The 25,686-nt window shown below is 41.9% G+C and overlaps 1 protein-coding gene across 1 annotated transcript in view; it reads left to right on the forward strand.

Moving 5' to 3' along the window:
- The window catches only part of sap30bp (SAP30 binding protein), a 67,812-nt gene that overhangs the window by 33,981 nt on the left and 8,145 nt on the right, over window positions 1-25,686 (forward strand). Inside the window, exons 4-9 of the mRNA XM_028819771.2 lie at window positions 287-329; window positions 15,234-15,322; window positions 16,919-17,010; window positions 18,479-18,539; window positions 21,025-21,076; window positions 21,166-21,224. Of these exons, the coding sequence (XP_028675604.1) occupies window positions 287-329; window positions 15,234-15,322; window positions 16,919-17,010; window positions 18,479-18,539; window positions 21,025-21,076; window positions 21,166-21,224 (396 nt within the window). The remainder of the gene's footprint in view (window positions 1-286; window positions 330-15,233; window positions 15,323-16,918; window positions 17,011-18,478; window positions 18,540-21,024; window positions 21,077-21,165; window positions 21,225-25,686) is intronic.

Consider the following 25,686-nt stretch of genomic DNA (forward strand, 5'->3'; position numbering starts at 1 on the left):
ATTGACGGAACAAATTATTTTACTTATAAAAGGAAATCTTTAAGATACCAATATAAATGCTGTACCCACTGATAGCCATTTAGAACTGCTTACTGCAGATTTTTATTTTATTTTGACACACAACATTCTAACAAAAGACGTCTCATTTGTGTGGATAGCACTTTGAGTACTGAGAAAAGTGCTATATACAGTAAATGTAATTATTATTTGTACAAGTGAGAGGAAGAAACGCTTCATAAACATTGTAAAATGAACCCTCACCTGACTTCTTGTATTTTTCTTTCAGGAGCTCTACGATGGAGAGAGGAGGGACACAAATGAGCTGGTTGGTAAGTGGACTACGTTTTCACCAAACTCTGTACTGATTGCTTGTAAATTCATTTTTCTTCACTTAATCTGCAAAAAGGCATTATGAAATGTATTACTAATCAGTACCATAAAGTTTAAAACCTCAAACGAAATTTATAAATGGAGTTTATTCAGACACATTGCATGCTTACCTGATAAATGTTTCATAAGTACCAAAAGCCATTCTTCTAATAAAATCGAAGGGCACGTATTGATTTTTGACTGAAAAGCAAACTCTCTCTCTCTCTGTCTCTTCCTGCTCCTGACGGAGGGGGTGTGAGCTGCCGCCTTCAACAGCTTTGTGCCGTGGTGCTTCGCATACTTAAAAGCCAAACAGCCCTATTGATTTGTTTGCTAGAGATTGTTTTCTCTATCTATGTGACATTCTGTGCTCCTGACACGCACTCCTTTGATGAGGAAGATATGTTTGCATTCTTTTAATTGTGAGACGGAACTGTCATCTCTGTCTTGTCATGGAGCACAGTTTAAACTTTTGAAAAAGAGACAAATGTTTGTTTGCAGTGTTTGAATAACGTTCCTGTCTCTCTACAACCTCCTGTGTTTCTGCGCAAATCTATGACCCAAGCATGACAGTATAAAAATAACCATATAAACATATGGTTTCTACTTCGCGGATTTTCTTATTTCGCGGGTGGCTTTGGAACGCAACCCCCGCGATGGAGGAGGGATTACTGTATTATGGCGTATACAGAATTACGGATGATGTTTGCAAATGAAAAAAATAATTTGAAGTATTGAAAAAAATTAAAACAAATGGGTGTTCAGGATGGGTGTTATGACAAACAGACTTGCATATAGAAAGAGAATTCCAGAAACGGGGAGCCACAAATCTGAAAAGCCCGTGCCTGCGATTGCTTTAAGGCAGTTTTAAAATGGCGTCCGAAGACCAGCTGTCTATCACGGTATAGATGGTTATTCTGGAGTGTTGGGAGGTGCTGTTTTATTAAGTCAGTGACGGAGTTTTTCTTATTATTCAAAGCAGGGTAGAAAGCCAGTTGAGGGGTAATGTGGTCAGGCAGCTGCATTCTGAATATTCTGGAACATCTTGATGATCAACTCAATAAGAGAGCCTGTGGTTGGTCAGCTAGCACAGAAATATCAAAATCTGCGATCGGCAGAGGACTTTTAAACCTAAATTGGTTCTTCCCATGAATATTTGGACAACATACACTTTAATACCAGGAGTGTCAAACATTTCTGTACTGTACATACTGTTTTGTTCCTCTTTTATATATACTACTAGCCAACCCATGGCGTAGCATATGCCGCATAATTATTTATTGATGAACACATCCTGAATGACACAGTTGCCCAAATGGGGTGGGTTTGAGGATACGACTGTGAGTGAATGAAAAGATGGAACTCTGGAGAGAGCAACATACAATTGTCTGTGACTGAAAACTGGTTTTGGCAGATACAGGCATATCTTTTTGAAAGTGTGACCCTGTACCTTATTAATTGTCATTGCAAAGGCCAATCTAACAGGAAATTGTCTGCGTGTAAAAGTAAAAGGCAAATTTGAATCTGATGGGGTCAGGGAAATCCGGGGAATATGGACAGTTTGTGAGGTAGCAGCTGCGATTGTTTAACACACCAGTACATTGTGGTGAACGCTGAGAACAGTCCGTCTAGTGCCATCACAGAGACTTCTTGCTGGCAGGAGGTTTCTGAGAAGCATGACGACTGAACCAATTTTAATTTTGAGTTTATGCAGAGGCATGCCAGTGGGAGTAAGACTGCTAAGAAATTCTTCGGGGAATGAAAGTTGATGTGCAGGATCGTCTGTGACGATGGAGTCAATGCTGGTGAAAGTTACTTCGTCGGTAGGGATAAGTTTCAGTACCTATTCATTAAGGTGTAGCGAGTCGTTTTTGGTGACGCTTAATATAGCTTGCGTACTGAGTTGTTCCGGAGTCACAGTTGAGAAGTCGATGTCGCCACATACTTGTTGAACGGGATCAGAAATAAAAGGAAAACAACGTGAAGGTAACGTTGCAGGTGTTCCGTTTTCCCGACTTGCGAAATCTTGTTCGTGAGGAAGAGCTGTCATATTTGTCATCAGTGTAAGTATATGCATGTGACGCCACAAAGGTTGCTTGTTAATGCAACTGGCGACAATAAGTGCTAGAGTTGGCGGGCAGGGCTCTGTCGTGCGTACCCCATGACGTGGGAGGGGCTCTGTCTTGCGTGCGTGCATATCCCATGGTCGGGCGACTTGGTGGATTATATATAGAAAAGCACCCGGAACCGAAAAGAACAATGAAAAGTCAATGTGGCTCAGAGATGCATGTGGACTGTAGCAGAGACGAAAGCGACTGAGGCGGAGTTTAGTGAGGTGCTGCGTGCCTCGAGAGCGAGGGTGGACTCGGGAGGAGGGTTAGAGTTGGCGAGCGGGGCTCTGTGAGTTGGCAGGCATGGCTATGTCTTGCTTGCAATGGACTGGGCGTGGCTCTGTCTTGCCTTGGACTTCGTGAATTATATATATAGATACGCGTTTGTCACAATTAGTTTTTCTATACAGAGTCGCATCTCAGTTTTGACTTTTTTAGGCTTTCAGTGGATTTATACGTTTTAAGTAACCCAGAACCCAATGGGACCACTGTCCATATTGATGGAGGAGTGAGTGGTTATGGAGACAGTAACTCAAAAGTAAGCACTCAATTAGATTTACCGTAAATACTCGCAGATAAGTTCTCCCGCGGATAAGTCTGGGCTTGATTTTACTGTATAATTTCTGGTATTTTTATAATGTCGGTTGTATAAGTCGAATGCGGAAAACTCCCGCTATTGGTCCAAGAGATTATGACATGCTAACACCCACCTGAGAGAGGAAACACAGAGCACACGGCCCTTTTTTTTTCTATGTATTGTGCCAACGTGACCACACGGTGATACCCAAACTATTCCAAAGCGATTTGCAGTGGTTTGTGTTTTTTTGTATCTCACACCCTCATTCACCTTTATCATAAGAGCATCCGTTATCTACGATGGAGCGTTCAATCAGAAGAAAATATGAGGCTGGTTTTAAATGAAAAGTGGTGAAAAAAATTGGTAACAAAATTCAATGTGTCTGAGAAACTGGTGTGAGATTGGAGGAAGCAAGAAGATGTGGAAAAAAAAAAAAAAAAATTTAAGTGTCGTATTTTTGAACGGGGTCTGATTTTTATCAGATTTTTCGACTTCTACATGAGTATATACGGTAATCTTTTAAAGTTGTAGAAGCCTATTGGTTTTGAGCAAAACAAGTCCAGTAGGTTGTACTGTAGACAAATTATGATTTTTAAGTTGCATGTGCACATTGTTGGTCTGCAATATGTTTCTGCTAAAATGCCAGCTTTATGAAGGGACTGTTATGTGCTCAACATCAGGTTTTTGTACTTTACTATATGTTGTATTGATTTACTGTCGTGGTTTATTTGCTTTTGTTTTTGTAGATAGATACTTTATTAATCCCAAGGGGAAATTCACAATGTGACGGTGAGAACAGGCAAAAGTAAGAATCCCAATGCAATAATAAGATTTAGAAAATAAAATGTAAACAACTAGAGAGCTCTAGTTTTTCTGGTTTATGCCAAGTAGATTTTTGACAAAAAATGCAGTACTAGAGATTAAACGTATAGACTCAAGTGAGAGTGATGAGGAGCGTGGACTCCTTACAGCCTTTGATTACCTACTTTAGTGCTGTCTTTGTGGAGCTTCCATGTCCTTCTGTGTTTCCTCCACTTTCATTCAAGACTTCGATTTCCATTTCAGTCCAAACAAAAGCGGTCAGGATGGCAGTTTTAAGGGGCCGCAGTCGGTGTATGTGTATGTCCTATGATGGTCTGACCAGTTTATGAAGGATTTAAGCTTCTGCTCCCTTAGATCCCGTATCTGAAAAATGCAAGAACTGGAAATGGGCCAGGAATGGAAATCTACCATAATGTTTAGTTTGTTTGTCTTAACTGAGAACAACTTTGGTGTTCAAAGAATTTTAAAATGAAAAATACAAATCTCATTCTTTAGAAAAATGCAAATAAGTCATTTTCCTGTCTTTAAGTACAAGCAGCTCCGTTTCACAATTGACTTGTTCTTCATTTTATCTACATAAAACATAACTTGGTCGAGTGGATTGTTCCTGTTGAACAGTATTATTCAGACTGCCACTTTAAATGCCAAACCCGCTGTGCTGGTTGGCTTGAATGCCAACTCACTGGCCGAAGCAGAACGTTCTCCTCGGGGTAAGGAGTAAACGAGTATTCTTGGAGGGGTACCGTGGGTGCTTGTTTTTAAAATGCCCAAACACCTCCCTCATTTCAGTTTTACTAACACTTTTGATGCTGCATTTGATTTACATATTCCTGATTTTAGAGGAAAATAAATACTCGGGACATCCTACTAGTATTCTGTGTTTTTTCGTTCCTATTAACCCACCCCCCCCCCCCAGGTATTTTGCTTGACGAGTAAATGTCATTTCCTTCATAAACCCAAATGAACTCTGTGTGGACAGAAAACTATTGGCATTGTCCAAAAAAAAAAAAAAAAAAGGGGGGGGGGGGGTAATTAAACACACTTAATTCAAGGCAGGGTTTTGGGGAGGAAACAGGCCCGACTAGGCCACCACTCCATGGTCGGACTCACTCACAATTGGCACTGTGCCAGTTTGCAATGCCAGTTAACCTAACTGTCATGCCCTTGGGGGTGCCAGGAGGAAACCTACAAATTCCACCTCGTGATGACAGGGTGTGGGGTTCTATAAGGCACCACAGGTCATCATACGAGAAAACGCCTTTCTTGCAGCCGGTTTGCTGTCTCTATTGTGGATTTCTTTAAATCGGCAGCAGCGGAGCCTTAATCACGAAAGTGGAAAATTATAATGCAACATACCTTGACAATGGCAGGAAACTTGCTTGATCATTACACTTGTTTAGATTATCTGGCGGGGAGAAAAGAAATGATAGCCATGAGAACCCAAAATTCTCAATCGAGTTAAATGTCTTTGCTAGTCTTTTATTAAGGCTTTTTGGATATTAAAATGAGCCAATAAAACCGCTTATTGGTGTAACATCTGAAGCCGGATGTCTGTAATAATGGTGTTTCCTGGTGTTAAACTTCCAGTCGGACTCTGGCACTTCGCCTTTCCCTTGGGTTGGGTATCAAAAGAAAACGTGTGGGTCAGGTGGTAGATAGATAGATGGATGAAAGGCACTATAGAGAGATACTTTATTAATCCCAAGGGGAAATTCACATACTCCAGCAGCAGCATACTGATAAAGACAATATTAAATTAGAGAGAGATAACAATGCAGGTATACAGACAGACAATAACTTTGTATAATGTTAACGTTTACCCCCCCGGGTGGAATTGAAGAGTCACATAGTGTGGGGGAGGAACGATCTCCTCAGTCTGTCAGTGGAGCAGGACGGTGACAGCAGTCTGTCGCTGAAGCTGCTCCTCTGTCTGATGATCCTGTTCAGTGGATGCAGTGGATTCTCCATGATTGACAGGAGTCTGCTGAGCGCCCGTCGCTCTGCCACAGATGTCAAACTGTCCAGCTCCATGCCAAACAATAGAGCCTGCCTTCCTCACCAGTTTGTCCAGGCGTGAGGCGTCTTTCTTCTTTATGCTGCCTCCCCAGCACACCACCGCATAGAAGAGGGCGCTCGCCACAACCGCCTGATAGAACATCTGCAGCATCTTATTGCAGAAGTTGAAGGACACCAGCCTTCTAAGGAAGTCTAGTCGGCTCTGTCCTCTGTTGTATTGCCAGTCTAATTTATCATCCAGCTGCACTCCCAGGTATTTATAGGTCTGCACCCTCTGCACACAGTCACCTCTGACGATTATGGGGTCCACGAGGGGCCTGGTCCTCCTAAAATCCACCACCAGCTCCTTGGTTTTGCTGGTGTTCAGGTGTAGGTGGTTTGAGTCGCACCATTTAACAAAGTCCTTGATTAGGTTCCTATACTCCTCCTCCTGCCCACTCCTGATGCAGCCTACGATAGCAGTGTCATCAGTGACTTTTGCACGTGGCAGGTCTCCTGGTGTGGTACGTATAATGGGCTTCACCTGCTAACTGCTTTATGAAAACCTAAAGCTCTGTACTTTTGGGAGCTTTCATCGTTTTCTTGCCTTTTATGTTAACACCAATGTTAATTGTAAGTGACATGAATAAAGCGAATTCAAAGTGAAAGTTTTCAGAATCCTCTTTTCTGCAGTTTTTCTGGGTACGGTGAAGCATGATACATTGAAGGGATGTTTGTCGTCTCCCCCCCCCCCATTATGCACCGTTTATTCCTGTTAAGACTTCACCCCCAGATCATCTCTTCATTTTGATATCTGCAGAGGATTGAGAAATACCTCTCGCTAGCTGTTCGACTTAGAACATAGAAACACAGAAAAATAACGCCCAAGTGCAAGTTAAAAAAAAAAAAAAAAAATCTTGTTTATTATGCTTGGAAACACGGCAGGAAGTGAATGATAATGTGAGTTTGAAGACCCAGCATGCCTGTGCAGAGCACTTCTGAATAATAGCAGTGTTATGTGTGCCCAGGAGGAAATTAGAGTGGTGTTTGGTGCCAAGCTGATGAACAGTCTAAGCGGAGGCGAGTCCAATCAGATTGGGCACGGCAGGTCTCATCGGCTTGTCTTCATGGCTGAAGGCTGTGCTTACTGAGCAGAGTTCGGGAGTGCTTACCTACCGGGAGGAGCCGCTTGGCGAGACGCCATCCGACACTGAAGGCGATTGCAGGGTTTACTTAAGCAGCTGTCGGGCTGCAGTAAAGTGAACATTATGTGCCGTTTCATTGTGTTTGGTTTTTGTGTTCGCAGTATTAACACTTAATCAAAATATTGGCACAACTGTAGTTCTTTCTTTGAAACAAAAATGTTTTTATCGGGAGGGATTCTCATGTCTTGGTTCTAGTTTTTGTCCCAGTCAGTTTATTTTGAATCCGATTATTGCCACTAAGGTAACAGAACATTTTAGAGGAGTTTTGTTTAAGCTTCAATATTCTGAATGGCTTCTTAAAGTCTTGGAACACTTGCTGTTTTTAATTTTGTTTTCTTGTCCAGCTCTCAATTAACAGTGGAAGACAAACGTAAAACCAGCAGCTTATCATCCGTCCATCCATTATCCAACCCGCTATATCCTAACTACAGGGTCACGGGGGTGTCCTGCTTAGAGCCAGTCCCAGTCAACACAGGGCACAAGGCAGGAAACAAACCCCGGGCAGGGCGCCAGCCCACCACAGAGCAGCTTATCAGTTCTCTTCATTTCATTTATACCAGTTATGGGTGGGCATTGACTGTAAGCTGCTTTGGTCGAGTATAGTTGGACGTTGCCTTCAGAAAAGGTAAACCTGTTTGTTTGAATAATCTGACGTGGCCCAGCCAGAGAGTTAAATGTCAAGCAAGGATTGGCTTTTGAGTGAAAAAGAACGAAACGTGTGGCCTTCCAGACGTGAGACGGGGACCCTCTGACGTAATGACTGACCTTTTGTCCCAAACCCCCAACCCCCAAGTAGACTTTCAAGGTGGGATATTTTGTAATTGAAGTGTGATTAACAGTGTATTTTCAAGGCCACTATGTGCAGACCGGTCTAGTTCAGTTGAGCTGGGCAGCGCCATTTGTAAATCATGCCCTTATATACAATACTGAGTACAGGCCTGGAGTGCCTATGGCAAGTCAAACTGGTGTAGAGGTCTGTCACCGTTTTAGGATTCTTAATCATCCACTATTGTATTACAATGTGGCACAGTGATTGGTCACCGAGTCAAACTACGGGGAGAGAAATCAAATTTTGCCCAAAAAAATACGATGGGTCGTTCAGATCTTTACGCTGCCTTGTGTTTCACTGATAAGGCATGTACAGGACACTGGGTTTCAAGATCATCGATTGTGCCTTTAAAGGTAACACTAATTGTATTGGGTGTCACGGTGGCACAGTGGTAGTGCTGCTGCCTCGCAATAAGGAGACCCAGGTTTGCTTCCCAGGTCCTCCCTGCGTGGAGTCTGCATGTTCTCCCCGTGTCTGCGTGGATTTCCTCCCATGATCCAAAGACATGCAGGTTAGGTGCATTGGCGATCCTATATTGTCCCTAGTGTGTGGGTGTGTGTGCCCTGCGGTGGGATGACACCCTGCCCGGAGTTTGTTCCCTGTGTTGGCTGGGATTGGCTCCAGCAGACCCCCCGTGACCCTGTAGTTAGGATATAGTGGGTTGGAGAATGACTGACTGACTAATTGTATAAAGTTGAAAGGTTTTCAGGAGTAGTGTGCAACGTTTTGAAAAATCCGAGCACGCCTGGCGACATTTGAAGTTGTAAATATCTGTGCAGCTGTGGGTTCCCAGTTCACTGCCATGATGGTCAAACCCAGGGCACCCTTCTTCAGTTCTCGCCCACAATGTCGACAGCACACATCAGGAAGGGAGACTGAGTGCAGTCCAATTACGTACTAATCAGTCAGGTTTTACTTTATGTACCCCCCTTCAATCGACCAGACCATCGAAAAGCAATTCACAAAAGTACACAAGCAGTCAGGAACCATCTGTAAAGATCGGGCTGCTGGTGAGTGTGCCGTTTTATAATCGTTAAAGTAAGGAGGCATCGGGCTGTCCGCTTTCCCTTTGTGTACGTCTTGAAAAGTTCTTCAAGTCCTTTTCTGATGTTGTGACTTCACCTTCCCAGTATGTTCTGTTTGAAGTTGAAAGCAGCTGTTGAAACAGAGCGGGTGCCAGTGTGGAATCCTTCACATTCTTTACTCGATCATTGTTTTCATTCGTTTTCTGTTTGGAGCTCCTCTCTCCTCCGTCAAATAACTACGTGATTTTAAAGGATTGCTGTAACAGACTACTAGGTATTTGAATTGTTAAAAATAAGCATTCGTTTTTTTTACTTTCACCTTGCTTTAGAATCGAAAGCCACACCTGGAAAATGAGATGAAGGGAGATGAATGGTGGAGAGCTCTTTGTTTATGGCAGTCTAAAATAAAAACTCCGTAGTAATGGTTTGGCTTCAGTATAAATCTTCTTGTACGCTACTGTGGCTGTCTGTCTGTCCAGGACTTCAGATCACCTGTAGCTTGCAAAACGTTTGAGCAATTGACATGAAATTTGGTACACATATACTATGTGACATCTACTATCTGCTTTCGGGGGGATGATTGACCTCCAAGGTTATTCCTCTTTTTATTTTATTTTATTGTAGAATCAACCAGCAGGGCGGCACATGCGTACGGACGCAGTTCTCATCCCTACCACCTTTGCGGTCACTTCCCCTTCCCCTTCCTCTTCATATCTTAAGTCTTCAATCTGCCTCAAGAATGATTTAAGTGCCAGGTTAAGTGAAAAATTAAGGAAAACGTACTCCGTAATTGCAACACAAACACTGACTTAATCAGTTTTAACATGAAAAGATGCCGACGTCAGAAGAGAAGAAGCGTGCCGCTAGGATGGAGAAAAGAAGAGCTGCTCAGGAGCAAACGAATACTAAACGTACAGAGAAAGAAAGTGGATGAAAACTATGAACGCTCAAGTCAAGTGTATTCACTGCACGATACGTTACTGGTGCTGTAATAATGTTAGAAAAGAAAAAACAAGCTAATTTTATTTAAGAAACAAACAATAGATTGGTAAAAGTAACAGCAGGCACGATAGTGCATTCCAGTGACACTCCGTGAAGACCACACCGTTTTATAGTGTACTAGCTGTGCCCCCTCGGCTCTGCCGGTGTAGTAGCGAAAGACGACAGATTTTAAAAATGATAAACAAACCAGCAAAGTGGTGAGAGGTAGAGAGATTCAAACAGAGGCTGGTGTGTGATTGAGGTGGGTCCCACCCGGCTCCCCATTCCTGACGTCCCGCTTCCCCCTCTCCTCGGCACCCACAGCCTCTGTCTCAGGTTAGCACGAATTGCTTCGCTCGCCAAACCCAGGGGCGGGTGCTTGGCCCCCATCTATCCTGCAGCTGAGCCACTCCGTTAGAGAAAGCGATTGTATTTAAAGATATGGTACAAGCCCCCCTGGCGCCCAACGCCCAGTTGCGGCCTAGTAGGTCGTCCCACGACTTTTTTCATATTTTAGTGTGTAATTTAAAAACGGAATAAGAATCTGAAAATCTAACAACATCACATTAAAGTTCGATAAATTCTGAAAAGAACGATACCAAACATATATACAGGGGGTCCTCGGGTTACAACGTCTCAACATACGATGTTTCGAGTTTACAACGCTTACTCAAATTGAGACGTGAGAAGGAATAAAGGTAAGGATTTTTTTTGTTTTTGCATTCATTTTTTCTGTTCCTACAGTACAGTATATTTATGTCCTTTTCTTCTTCTGTGGCTTAGTTGTGTTTTTATGTTCTAGACTACGATTTTGCAAATGTGTTAAGATAGGTAAGTGATTTAGGCTAGGGTGTGTTTCGACTTGCACCAAAATTCGGGTTACATCACTGTTGTAGGAATGGAAATGTCGTAACCCGAGGAACCCCTGTATGTAGGTTTTAAAATAAGCCCGATTTAAAGCGTGACAAAAAATGTTACATAAAATCATTGCACTTTTTTTTAGGTTTAGGATTTTATATATAGAGAGTAGATCTATATGCTAGCCACCCCCCGTGGCACCACCCATATAGTAGTGGAACAGGACGGTGAGGAGGCCCCACCCGGCTCTCTACTCCTGACGTTGAGCTTCCCCCTCTCCTCGGCCCACAGCCTCCATCTTGGATTAGCGCGAATATATCACTCCTGCAAGCGAACTGTGATTCTTAGTGCTATGAGAGAAGTCTCAAAATCAACCGGAATGTTGAAGAAAATTCTAGAAAAAAAAAAACCCGATCTAAATCAGTTAAGTAGTTTTCTCGTGAAAAGTAGACAGACAGACGTTGGATTTTATGGATATAGATAGACAGATATAGAGAGAGATTCTCATTGTGTGTTATTTACTGTATCTCTGCTACTGGCCACACTGCGCCTGCACACGTGCACTTATAGTTAGAAGGCCTGATGTGCTGCTCAGTGTTCAGTTTTTTGTTCCTCCGTTTTGAGGCTCTGCCATCTCTTTTGCCCAAGTAATTTTATTTTTCTTCCAGAAGTCTCCCATCATCTGTTTCATTTTTGTTTCTCCGAGTTCATAATCACTTCAGTATGAGCTGTAGCATTATAACAGCCCCTTGTGGTTAGCCCAGTAGAAGATCTTTCAAATGTTATTTTGAAATTGTGCACCATGTATTAACACTAACACCTGTTAACTCAATTCTGGGTGAATGAGAACTCTCCATTCCGCATTTGTACGCTGTGTGGTTGGCCGAGGCATCTCAAGAAACGCTGGAGCACCAGCCGGGCAAAAATATCAAAGTAACATTTAAACCGAAACGGCGCATGATGGCACACGAACGTAACACAAATTAGAGTGTTAGAACCTTCAGGTCTGGTTCGGAGCTCCGATTGTCTTGAGTGTTGGTCCAGATTGAGAGGCCACCTTTTGTGAGCACTTTGGATTTAGAGTCCTCTTGCCATAAGCCCTGTCTAGGCGGCATCTCCTGGCAGTGGGACCAGAAAGAGATGATAGTGCTAGCGACAGTGTCCCCCTCTCGTACTGGGGTGGGATTAGCTTACCTGAGACGAGTAAGGAAGGTGATTCACAGACAAACATGTGGCAACTGATGCACAGTTCTGTTTCTGTTAACTGCCCTTCTACAGAGTGCAGAGTAGATGGTGGAAGCCCCGGTTTATGAGTCCAGTTTAACGCCCTCTCATATTCCATTTTTCCAAGGCTCTGCTCACAGTAGTTGATGCTTTAAGGCAGGGGTGCCCAACTCCAGTCCTGGAGGGCCGCAGTGGCTGCAGGTTTTCATTCTAACCCTTTTCCTAATTAGTGATCTGTTTTTGCTGCTAATTAACTTCTTTTGAAGTAATTTTACTTGACTTGATTTTTGAGAAATGTTTCCCTGAATTTCTTCATCGTTCCTCTGAATTGCTTTATTTCTTTCCTTAAATGGCACCCAAACAAAAGTGAAATGTGAAGTGAGTGAGCCAACAGAAGAGCAATTAAGTCAGGGCCTCAAACTCCAACCAATTTCACTCCAGCCAGTTCCTTAATGAGGCGCCAAGTCTTGTCTTTAATTAAACCCGTTCTTTAATTCCATGGCTTGTTGCTGCTCTAATTGTGCAATAGCAGACATTTCCGAAATTGTGGATTTTCTCTTTTCTAAGAGCAGATCAGCATTCCTGAGACCTTCACCTTTCTTTATTTTCAGATATTGTATGATGGTCACAGTTTGCTGGTCCTGTTTTGGCTCATTTTGTATCTTATTATTCTTTGGCTGCTAATTAAGGAAAACGAAACAATTGAGGGGTCTGAGTCTTCAAGAGAGTCAATTAAAATGAATTCAAAAGAAGTTAATTAGCAGCAAAAACAGGTCACTAATTAAGAAAAAGGGTTAGAATGAAAACCTGCAGCCACTGCGGCCCAGCAGGACTGGAGTTGGGCACCCCTGCTTTAAGGGAATTGTGTTCATCATTTTTTTTTTTTCTGATAACCATTTTATTCCTTAAAATTTCTAACTTAGAAAATTGTTGCTTCTTATTTTCCATAATTTTTACTGCATCATAATCAGTTCTAGCTTGTTTTATGGGACTTGCTTCATTACTGTGAGTTGGGTTTGAAGATTTAAATGTGCATTGGCCTTGGCAGGAGAACAACGTTATGTGAGCTCTTGCACATTTGCACTTCGAAAGCTGACTGGGCTGATTCTTCAGAGCAAATACAGTAGCTGTTGATGACTTCAGTTTAAATTTGTTTTTTCATAGCGAGATACCATCTACAACCGGGCCAATTTAGAAATGAAAATTCACCTAACTGTGGGAGGAAACCCATGAAGTCACTGGGAGAACATGCAAAGTCCATGCCAGGGTGTGAGCCCTGGTCTCCTACTTGAGAGGCGGCAGCACTACAACTGCACCACAGTGCCACCCATGCTGATCATCTTCAGAGGATTATTTTTGTATGCTATTGTGTGTGTGTGTATGTATATAATATAATATAATATAGTGTGTGTATATATATATATATATATATATATATATATATAAAACTATTCATAAAAATGATTAATACAAAATATAAAGTAAAAATACATAAAACAAATCAACCTTCACTTTACCTTTGAAAAGAATCTTGGCTGGTGTGAGTGAGTTTCTAAACTCTTGTGGGATTCCACCCAACGGGACGACACGTGGAAGAACGTCCCAAAGCAATCGCAGTCTCCCAGCGCTGTAGCAGTTCGCCGTAAAAGCGAATCCGAAAAGATCGCGGACATGCTATAAGCGCCTGCCGTCGATGGGTGATACAAGGAACAATATAAATGTGCAGGGCCCTGCCTGACTGCTGTGTCTGTGTATAAATAACCGCACTGTTGCTGTTTCAAGCTGAATAAAGCTGGTGTTGCTAAAGTACTGAGACTCGCACGTCACAGCACACACACAAGCGCGCACACACAGTCACAATGCTAATGCTGTAGTAAACAGTATACGCTCGTACGGATGTTGACTATATGAGTGAGGCACGCCGACTCAGATGGAGAATAGGAGAAGATTACCCACAATCCCGCAGCGAGAGAGAGAGAGAGAACCACCATCAGCTCAGCTGTGATCACATGACACTCAGCAGACAAAGTGTATACATACTACTCGTACTGCAAGACCTCGCTCGTTTATCAAGTGAAAATTTATTCAAAATTTTTGCTCGTCTTGCAAAACACTCGTAAACCAAGTTACTCGTAAACAGAGGTTCCACTGTATGTGTATATATGTATATGTATGTATGTATATAATATATAAAATACATACATACACACACAGGGTGGCGCACGGAAAAACCGGACCCAATCCAACGTCAACGTACGTTTCTTAGCCTGGTTTATGCCAGGAAACTTCAGTGCAAAAATGTCCCGCGTTTCCTTAAAAGAGCCAGTAGACACGTATGCCTCCACTATTCCAGTCCTCTGTTGCAGAGAATACATCTTCTGTATCTCTTTCACGCACGTCTGTACCCACTGGCTCACAGCTTCCTTACTAATGCACAGTTGGGGCTGCTGACCCCGTCGCAACAACGAGGCTCCACGATCGCGACGGCACCCGCCTGTGTAATAGCTTCAGCCGACGGTTCAGTTTTTTTGTGCGAAAGCCTTATATATATATTTTTTTTCTTTTTTTATCCTATCACTACAGAAATTGTTATATACTAAGGACACTTTAGTAAAAATGGAATCATTGTGGATAAATGTAAAGCTGAATAATGAAGACACTTAAAATGTTTGTCTGTCTTTTGTGTCTGTGAGTGCCTGATTTGAAATTTAAAACAACTGTTGCCGTATCAGCTAGCATGTTGGCACAGTGGTTAGAGGATTGCATGCCCAGTTGCTGTCTGCATATTTCCGAATGTTCTGTTACCACCGCTCCCTCGCAGATCCAGCGGCCTGGGTTTGAGTGGAGGCCCAGGCACCGCTTGTGTTGAGCTGTCCTGTTCTCCCTGTACCTGCACAGATTATTCTCTGGTTTCTCTCCCACATCCTACAATTATGCCAGTTAGGTTAATTGTTCTAATGTGGTGGACTGGCCCTTGTCCAGATCTGACTGGCCTCAACCCTTACCTAGAAATTATGGCATTAGAAAAGACACACAGAGGTGTGGATTTCACATAATTTTTGTGATCTAACACTTTCTGCCATTATGCAAATGTATGTAAATGATAAAATTCATTTTTATTATTAACTAAACCTTTCATCTCTTGTTACACAGTCCTTAAGGTGCCTTTCTGTAACCATCTTGCATGTTTCTGCTGCCAAGTTTTAACTCCTTTTTGTTTGAAATTCTGTCTTGTAGCTCAGTTTTCAGAAAGGGTACGGAATATGTCTCCAGACGAAATACGAATACCACCTGAGCCTACAGGTCGCTGCTCCAACCATTTGCAGGTAACTCCTCCACTAGCCATTCATTCCTTGCTCCTTTTTACAGCAGGTCTTGATATGCACTTGGCAGTTAGTGATACATGAATTGCCAAAGTGTACACCGCACAGCGATAACAACACGTGAACCTGACAGACTCAAACACTTAACACCGCTTCAGTCTCGAGCAGAGCGGACCCAATCCAGACATTTTAAAATCCTCAAAGACATTGATAAAGGGGAGACATTCATCTTAAGGGTGTCTCATGCACTCGAGGACGTCAGTGGAAATTAAAGGGAAGAAGACTGAAATGCAGAGAGGTGTGGGGCTCTGGAACAAACTACCGAGACATGGAGTTGAAGGAGAAGCCTTGACAACCTTTAAGAAAGAAAGCAAGCTTAGCTATTAGCTGAACAAATGTGCTTGATGGACTGAATGTCAATGTCAATTTATTTATATAGCACATTTAAGACAACATAGGAATGCTGTGGCCAAAGTGCTTTACAATAAAAGAAAGAAGAGAAAAAAAAAATGGCCACCTCTTGTTTGTCAAATTTCTTATGTTGACATATAGGCCAAAATGTGTATTATACTAGGCACTGAAGAGGAAGTTATTAAGCTTGCAAGTAATTCATTTTATAAAATGCAAAGCAGATGAGAGCTATTGGGACGTCAGCCTGTTATTATCAGAACGCTGTTTTGGAGGTGTGCATTATTCTAGTTACACAAGTCCTCAAGCTTTTGAAGATCATGAAGAATATTGTCCAGTCTGTTTCGTATTCTTTTAACTGTCACAAATCAGTCCTTTGATTTTATTTATTTAAACCTAAAGGCTGATTATTGAACATTAGTACGTAAATACCAGTGGAAGACCTCCAGGTCCAAAGTTGAACACACATGTGAGAAATTAAATTTAAGTAAATGTTTCGGTTTACCGTTTCACATTAACAGGTCTTTTTATTTTTTCCAATTGCATGCTGTGACTCATGTCTTTTGAAGTCTTGCAAATTATTGTGGGGAGGGATTTCCATTTTGTGTGCCCTTTGAACCTGAAACTAGTATTTTAGCTCTCACTGTCGCTCGCTGCAAATGCAGAACAAAATGATGTGCTGCTCTGTTCGGTGAGCGCTGAATTAAAGAGTAAGGCTTTGGATAACATCAGTCATCATGTGCTTAGGTTTGTGATGTGATGTGGTCCTGGAGGTCAGGAAACCAGTTTTAACTAATCCTCTTATTTTGATCAATGAAGGCTTTGGTCTCAACGGCTACTATTAAACACTCAGCTGTCGTCCCCAATGAGCCCTTTTACTTAGCAGAGAACACACTCCACAATTATAGATAAGAATTAAGGGCTTTACAGCCAGTGCTGTTAGGGAAACCGTCCATTGTAGCCTGAAAGTGAAACCTGAGCTTGGGTGGTGGCGCTGCACGTCTCACATGAAGATTAGGTGTTTCCCTAGTAAAAGCTAATTGTCCCTTTTTTCGTTCTAATGGAGTCATTAAATATGTTTGACGGTGATTATGTAAAGGGTGGCCTACTAAAATAAAGCAGCATGGTGTGAGAAGCAGTTGTCAGTTTTACGTAATCAGTTATGTATCTGCATGTGACATATCTTTGTAGGAGAAGATACAGAAGCTGTATGATAGGAAGTTACATGGCGACTTTGACACCAACAGCCACATTCAGAAGAAAAAGGAATTCCGTAATCCTAGGTATGTGTCCTGTTTCATTTGTTTACAAAGAATGAGGACGTGGTTGTGATTTTATTTTATTTTTTTTGCTTTTTTCTGAGTTATGTACATTTTCTGAGACTCACTAAATAAGCAAATTTGTGTAACTTCAGTTTATATTATTAGAAAATTTTAATGGCTTTCGTATTTGGTTTGACAATATCCAGTCTGATGAAATGTTCAATTTCTTTCACGTGTCGTATTTATGGTGTTTTACAAAGAGTTTTGCCATCACTCCCCATATTACAGAGTAATGGGGAGTGTGAAAGAGAGGTGAAGAAGAGAGTGCAGGCAGGGTGGAATGGGTGGAGAAGAGTGTCAGGAGTGATTTATGACAGACGGGTATCAGCAAGAGTGATAGGGAAGGTCTACAGGACGGTGGTGAGAATAGCTATGTTATATGGGCTGGAGACGGAGGTGGCAGAATTAAAGATGGTAATATTTGCATTAGGTGTGACGAGGATGGACAGGATTAGAAATGAAGACATTAGAGGGTCAGCTCAGGTTGGACGGTTGGGAGACAAAGTCAGAGAGGCGAGATGGCGTTGGTTTGGACATGTGCAGAGGAGAAATGAGGGGTATATTGGGAGAAGGGTGCTAAGGATAGAGCTGCCAGGGAAGAGGAAGGCCTAAGAGAAGGTTTATGGATGTGGTGGGAGGGGACATACAGATGATGGGTGTGACAGAACAAGATGACGAGGACAGGAAGATATGGAAGATGATGATCCGCTGTGGAAACCCCTAATGGGAGCAGCTGAAAGAAGCAGAAGAAGGTTACCATCACTCGTCTTACTCTTATGGAAAAAGGAGATCAGTGATTGTTTTTATTAATCCTCCTACTCACTTCGCACGACAGCCCCTCCCCCCCCAGCGCTATACGCCGTTGTGAAGAGGGGGGACTGAACACACCCCAAGGAGATGCGGCTGCTCCTCCAAAACCCTCTCTTAAATGGTGATACATTGGGAAATAAATCAGTTGTTTTTTTACCTCCTCTTTGCTCGATCAACTGCTGCCGTGCCGTGTGATCTGCATCTCGCACGGCGCTTCAAACGTTTCAAAGCCTGTACAGCACCTATCCTCAAACACTCTGCGATCTCTTTTCGCTGTTCCGTTATTTCACCGAGTAATAATTTCTGTGTGTTTGCGCTAATGTGATCTTTACTATCATTTTTTTTTTTGAGACACTTGAATTTTCCTACTTCTATTATCTCTAACCTGCTCTGCATGTGTACCACAGGATTTGCTTCCAAAGGTTGCAAGTATGACGCGACTTGTCTGTCTCGCGGGACGTAAAAGTGTCTGTCTCTCTTCCAAAGATCATGTTGCGTTGCGAGATTTTTTTTTTTTTTTTAATAGAGATATATTAGGATTTGTTAAGACATTTGTGTAACATTGAAACATTAGTTATACCTTTCATCACACTTTGCATTTTTTTTTTTTTTTTTTTAGTATCTATGAGAAACTTATCCAGTTTTGTGGGATTGACGAACTTGGAACAAACTATCCAAAGGTAAGTTGAAACTTGTGGCTCATTTGCTGAATGCTTTAGTATTAACTGTCAGAAGGATGCATAGCTGGTCCTGCATCTCTTAATCCTAGATAATTGGTTGGCTTCTAGTTATTGCAGACTACATGTGCGGAGACAACAAAGTGCACATTTAAGTCGCTAATTTCCTTTTTTTTTATTTTATTATTCATTATAGATGGACCACTTTTAGCAGTTAAATAAGGTAGTCCTTTAAATGAGGACATTTCAAAAATGAACTAGCAAAGTCAGCTGTTGGTACCTTAGGTATAGGAGCGGACTGTTTTAACTTTTTTCACTTTTTTGTGTTTGGTCCTTTTATTTTAAAGCTTAGTGATTTTTTTTTTTTTAATTGGGAAAAGGGTGCTAAGGATAAAGCTGATAGGAAAGAGGAGAAGAGGAAGACCTAAGAGAAGGTTTATGGTTGTGGTGATAGGTGTAACAGAGCAAGATGACGAGGGCAGGAAGAGATGGAAGAAGATGATCCGCTGTGGTGACCCCTAACTGGAGCAGCCGAAAGAAGATGATGATATTGGGAGAAGGGTGCTAAGGATAGAGCTGCTGGGCAAGAGGAGAAGAGGAAGGCCTAAAAGAAGGTTTATGGTTGTGGTGATAGGTGTGACAGAGCAAGATGACGAAGAGAATGGAAGATGATGATCTGCTGTGGCGACCCCTAATGGGCGCAGCTGCAAGAAGATTTTAAAGCTTAGTGATTTTTGAGCATTTTTGTTTTCACCACAGAAACAAATACTTGTGTGTGGGATGCAACACTTAATCCAGGTCTTTTCATCTTTCTTCAGCTGTGCGAAACCTTCACAGACAGATAGATAGAAACCTTCTTAATCCCAAATGATTAATGATGGACATTTTTCTTGTTCTTGTTAAATGAAGCAGGGATGTTGCCCTTAAACCTTCTGGGAGCAAGATAAAAAGGGAGTTGTTAAAGGCACCAGAGACCTCAAAAAACATCACCCTGGCATAGTTTCCAGTTTTACCCAGAAGTACAGCAGACTTTTTAGGAATACATGCAGTTAGCAGAACGTTCCTTTCTTTTTTCACCTCTCATATCTGAGCCTTTCATGTGTGACGTCCCTCCGTCCCGTTTCTAAACCTGCTTGCTCCCAAGTTAAGTCGTGGGGTGAGCTGGAGCCTACCGCAGCAAGCATAGAGCGTAAGGCAGGAACAAACCTGGCACAAGGGTGCCAGTCCATGTGAAACTTATCCCCCTAAATTTTTAAAAGAACATATGCACTTGCCCATGGTCATGCCTGGAACACCTAGAAGCCCACGTAGTTGACTGGCATATGTGCGCTGAGCGGCACAAAGACATTTCAAAACTGCAGCTCTTTTAAAGATATAAAGATCCTAATCACTTTATGACATGTGCTTTGAACGAACCCACTTTTATGATGCCACAGTTTACCATTAGGTCCACATTTGAACATAATGGTACACTACTGTGATGATCTGTGCCATCAAGCAAACTGCAAACCAACTACAACTGCTCAGCCTTGTTAGTTCTGAGAAGTGGAACAGCTGCCAACTGATTCTGAAATAAAATTTGCATTTATTTTAGTAGTGGTCCTTTTTTATTAAGAATAAATTTGTTTTTCTTGGTGGTAATATGTTGTTGGGGCTTATTTCTAGTTAGTTTTGGCATGTGCTTCCATTTAGGGCATGACTTGAAGAGGGTTTGTGGGCCAAATAAAAATTGAACCATGGGTAGTAATGTATTTGATTCATTTAGTGCATGACTTGAAGAGGGTTTGTGGGCCACCATGGGTGATACTGTATTTGATTCATATATTTTTCAGTAAATAAATTTGAGTTTACTGAGATCATTGATATGACAGCAGCAATAAAATTATTGGACCTGTAAGACTGATTGAGAATTCTATGAAAAGATTGCAAGAAAAACATGTGCTGTGCTGACAAACATACTTTACTTGATTGAGATATTTCAGAAAAATATGTTAAAACCATAACGTTCTCAAACCTACCTCATCCATTTCAGGATCGCCTGCCAGTTCGTTTTTAACTGGTTTTGCCTCCTTTTCAAGTTGTCTGTGGCGTTCTTTGTATTCTTGTTTGTTCTGAGAAACGTTCTTGCAGTAAATCGTGAGGAGCCAAACACAGGACCTAAGATGATGTAAATGGATAAAGAGGGAGTTAGGAGTTTGATGTGGACCGTGACACGGATATTGGCATGTGGGATGTCACAGAGGTCAGGTGCATGGTACATGTCAAAAAAAAAAAAAAAAAAAAGGGGGCGGGGGTGAGAGGCCCAATGGAAAAATCTGTAAAGAAGGACTGCCAAGGAGACAGAGGACCGTTAAGGACAATCCTTCACTCACTGTAGGTGTTGAGTGGCTTTGGGAGGAGGTAGAGGTTATGGGTATCAAAAATGGCAGGAATGGACCAGGAGAAGTCAAACGTAGAACTGATTATTTCATTTTCACTTTCTTTCAAGGACATGTTTGATCCCCACGGTTGGTCCGAGGATTCCTACTATGAAGCTCTAGGTCAGGCCTGTGTGTGTGTTTTTTAATAAAGCGTTTGCTTGTTTTCCCATTCTGCTATGTAACATTTTATTCTGTTTTTGCATACATAGCTAAAGCTCAAAAAATAGAAATGGACAAATTAGAAAAAGCAAAAAAGGAGAGAACAAAGGTGAGTGTCCTTTACTATTAAAAGGAAACATTTTCTGTGTATAACCTGTGTTTATAATTAAAGAAAATATCAAAATGAAATGCTGCACCCTGTTACTAGGGTTTAGAATATAAGGGCACCATCTCTCCTGTATGTCATAACAGGCGACTAAAGTAGGCTGGCATCAGGAAGGATATCCGGTCATAAAAATGTCTACAGCAGTGCCCCGTTTGAAGGGGGGCAGCCAGCCAGCCAACCTGTGTGAACATAGAAAATGTCCATTAAATCAGCAGAGAGAGATTCCAAGAGAATGCTGCCCTTACTCTTACTTATAAATGTACGTTTTACATGAACAGAGGAATTGTATCTTAAGAGGCTTTCAGAGTACTCGACGGCCATAATGAAGTCTGCTGTGTATGTTTTTTACTTTTTTCTTTTTACTGCATACTGGCATGGTGAACTGGTAAAGAAGAATCATAATCATAATGTCATAAGAATAAGTCATTAAGTTAAAGGTCTGCTTTATTTCTTTAGCATAGTAAAGAGCAATTTGTCAGATTTGAAGAATCTGTATCGCGGATAAGTCGGGACTTGATTTTATCATATAATTTCTGGTATTTTATAATGTCGGTCGTATAAGTCGAATGCGGAAAACTCCCACTCTTGGTCCAAGAGATTATGTTATGCTAACACCCACCTGGGAGAGGAAACATGGAGCACACGGCCTTTTTCTTTCTATGCGAGTGTGGCAATGCTCTGTATCAGCGTGTGCGCCTAACCCCTCTCTCTCTATTCTGCCTACGTGACCACACGGTGATACCCAAACTATTCTGAGGTGACGTTTGCACTGATTTGTGTTCTTTGTATCTCACACCCTCGTACGCCTTTAACGTAAGAGCATCTCTCATCTACGATGGAGCGTTCGATCAGAAGAAAAATATGAAGCTGGTTTTAAATGAAATGTCATTGAAGTAGCGAAAGAAATTGGCAAGTGCGCTGCTGCCACAAAATTTGATGAGTTTGAGAAGCTGATGTGAGACCGGAGGAGGCAAGAAGATGTAAAAAAAAATAAATTGTCGCATTTTTGAACGGGTATATAAGTCCATATAAGTGATTTTTATGATCAATTTTTCGGGTTTCAAGACCCGACTTATATGTGAGTGATATATGGTAATCTTGAAATCAGGTGATTATAAGAAATACTTGTCCGTACAGTAGAGTCTCGCTTATCCGACATAAACGGGCTGGCAGAACGTCGGATAAGCGAAAATGTTGGATTAATGGGAGGTGTTAAGAAAAAGCCTATTAAATGTCAAACTGTTATTTTACACATTACGAACCTAATAATCATGTTTTACAACAAAACAGAAAAAATTGAAAAAATGAACTTAGTTACAGAATTGTCCGAAGTTAAATACAGTATGTACTGTACTTAAGTGCAGTCCTTTGATGATTTAAAGACATTTTTGATCGTAGTCTGCTTTCCTGACGAGTGCCGTTTCTTCGCTGCCAAGTCTCACCATCTTTGCAGCATCATTCTGTTGATTCCTGTAGCTTCTTCTTGTTGCTCAATGTATTTAATTGCAGTTTCTAGAGCCTTAACTCCGTCACTCATATAGTCAACATCCGTACGAGCGTATATTGTTTACTGTGACTGTGTGTGTGTGTTTGTGCTGTCACTTCCGTGCTGTGACATGCGAGTCCCTGTCTTGCACCCAAAAGCACCAAGCTGAGTCTCAGTATCTCAGCAACACCAGCTTTATTCAGCTTGAAACGGGAACAGCGTGGCTATTAATTGTAGCGGGATCTGCCGCTCTCCCATACACAGACACAGCAGTCAGGCAGGGCCGCAATACTGTGCCCTGCGCATTTATAATATTCCTTGTTCTTTGTATCACCCATCGATGGCAGGCGCTTATAGCATGTCCGCGATCTTTTCAGGTTTGCTTTTACGGAGAACTGCTACAGCGCTGGGAGTCTGTGATTGGTTTGGGACGCTCTTCCGCGTGTCGTCCCATTGGGTGCAATCCCACAAGAGTTTAGAAACTCACTCACACCAGCCAGGATTCTTTTCAACGGTAAAGTGCAGGTTAATTTTCCAGAATGAATTATGCTCACAAACCGAGGTTCCACTGTAATTAGCTGCGGTAGAGTTTGGAGCAACAAAAAATAGACTACGCTCACACTCGCAACTTGTAGTTCTTGTTGCCGATTAATGCGTTTTTTTTTTTTTTTTTGCAGTGGGACGTCGGATAATACGGAATGTCAGATAAGCGAGACTCTACTGTATTTCAAATAAGAAAAAAATATTTTTTTCCCAATAATTTCAAATGTTGGTGTTTTAATAGTCAACATTTTAATCTTATTGATAGTCATTTTGTGTATTTTTTTTTTTTTTTTTTTAAGAATTTGCTAATTCTTCTAACTTTTTCCCAGCAATTAGACATTGGCATCCTAACTTATTCTATACAGAAATATAATGATATTTTTAATCATGTTTGTTTTATGTAATATGAATGTTTTTCAGTCTGCAGTCTTAAGAATGCAGCAAACGGCAGTAAAGTTGACCAATAAGAGAGATGAGTGCTCTTAATTTTTTTTTCTCGCAACCCAGTTTTTGCCCCCCCTTTTTTTTTTTTTTTTTTTTGGTGACTTTGAGACCCATCTCTGGTCCACTTTGAAGAAACGTCACCGATTGTCATCCCGATTGTGATGATTGTCGCCGAGCAGTGGCGTTTGCTTGACCTGCCCGCGGTGACACTCCTCAAACCAGCGAGTACTATTTGAGTTCATGATTCTGTTCATCCCAAATTAATGTGACCCCGTAGTTTAAGACCCTTTGAGATACAGACTTAGAAACTTCATTAATCCCAAAGGAAATTGCAGGGTCACAGCTGCAGACAAAAAAGGGGCATAAATATTCATAGAACAAGAATGATCTATAAGAAAATGAATGAAAGTGATTAGAAGTGCACACAGTTCTATTTTCACAGTAAAGGATGTCAGTCATTGGCACAGCATATCTCACACAGCGTCATTGTCTTTTACTGTAAGATATCTGCTAGTTCAGCTCGGTACAATTCAGTATACAAGGAACAAGACCACCTCAGCTGAGGGGTAACATATTATAGAGCCTAATGTCTGAGGGTAGAAATGACGTGGTGTGGCGTTCCTTGGAGCAATGCACTTGTTTCAGTTTGTTACTGCATGTGCTCCTCTGTTTAGCCAGCACCTCAAACATGGGGGTGACCATCATTGTCCAGGATAGTAAGCAACTTCCTGGGTGACCGTACCGTCTGTCCTACCACTTCATTCAATAAGTGAAGCCTGACTCCCGAAATTGATAAGTTTGTTTAGACTGTTGGCATTGCCTGCATTAATGACATTTACCCAGCACACCACTAATTCTTCTTCTTTCGGCTGCTCCCGTTAGGGGTTGCCACAGTGGATCATCTTCCATATCTTCCTGTCCTCGTCATCTTGCTCTGTCACACCTATCGCCTGCATGTCTTCTCTCACCACATCCATAAACCTTCTCGTAGGCCTTCCTCTTCTCCTCTTACCTGGCAGCTCTATCCTTAGCACCCTTCTCCCAATATATACCCCTCATCTCTCCTCTGAACATGACCAAACCAACACAATCTCACCTCCCTGAATTGTCTCTAAACTTCCCAACTTGAGCTGACCCTCTGTCGTCATTTCTGATCCTGTCCATCCTCGTCACACCCAGTGCAAATCTTAGCATCTTGAACTCTGCCACCTCCAGCTCTGTCTCCTGTGCCACCGTCTCCACCTCTTATAACATAGCTGGTCTCACTACCGTCCTGTAGACCTTCCCTGTCACTCTGGCTGATAGCCGTCTGTCACAAATCACTCCTGTCACTCTTCTTCACCTCTCTTCCACAATCCCCGTTACTCTGTACTGTTGATCCCAAGTATTTAATCTCATCCACCTTCGCCAACTCTACTCTTTACATCCTCACCATTCCTCTGACCTCCCTCTCATTCACACACATGTATTCTGTCTTGGTGGTCCTACTGACCTTCATTCCTCTCCTTTCCACACTAACTTATAGGAAAAACACACTGGGCACAAGAGACTGGTAGAAAACATGTACCAAATGACCTGACCCTCCTTGTGTATGGATGGATGCCCTCTGTATTGGTACTCCACTCAAGCCTGATGTACCCTGAGGTACTTTTATGTCCTCACCACCTCCATGTCTTCACTGTCAATTAGAAGAGCGAGAACAAAAATCCCCAATCTAACTATACTTTTATAGTCTCAGGCTTGGTTTTCTTCTTGACAACTGCAGTCTATGGCCAGAATGACGCTCTGTGGCTGAAGACGACGACAATCTCTGTTTGAAGAGTCTCGTGCTGTGAGTAGTCGTGTGGCAGCCTTTATGTGCTTTATGCCGCATTCTTCACATTTTAAAATGTCTGTCTCTTCTCCTAGTTCCATTATACATTACCGTGCATT

The sequence above is a fragment of the Erpetoichthys calabaricus genome, chromosome 14 (assembly GCF_900747795.2).
Source record: "Erpetoichthys calabaricus chromosome 14, fErpCal1.3, whole genome shotgun sequence".
Taxonomy (NCBI): domain Eukaryota; kingdom Metazoa; phylum Chordata; class Cladistia; order Polypteriformes; family Polypteridae; genus Erpetoichthys; species Erpetoichthys calabaricus.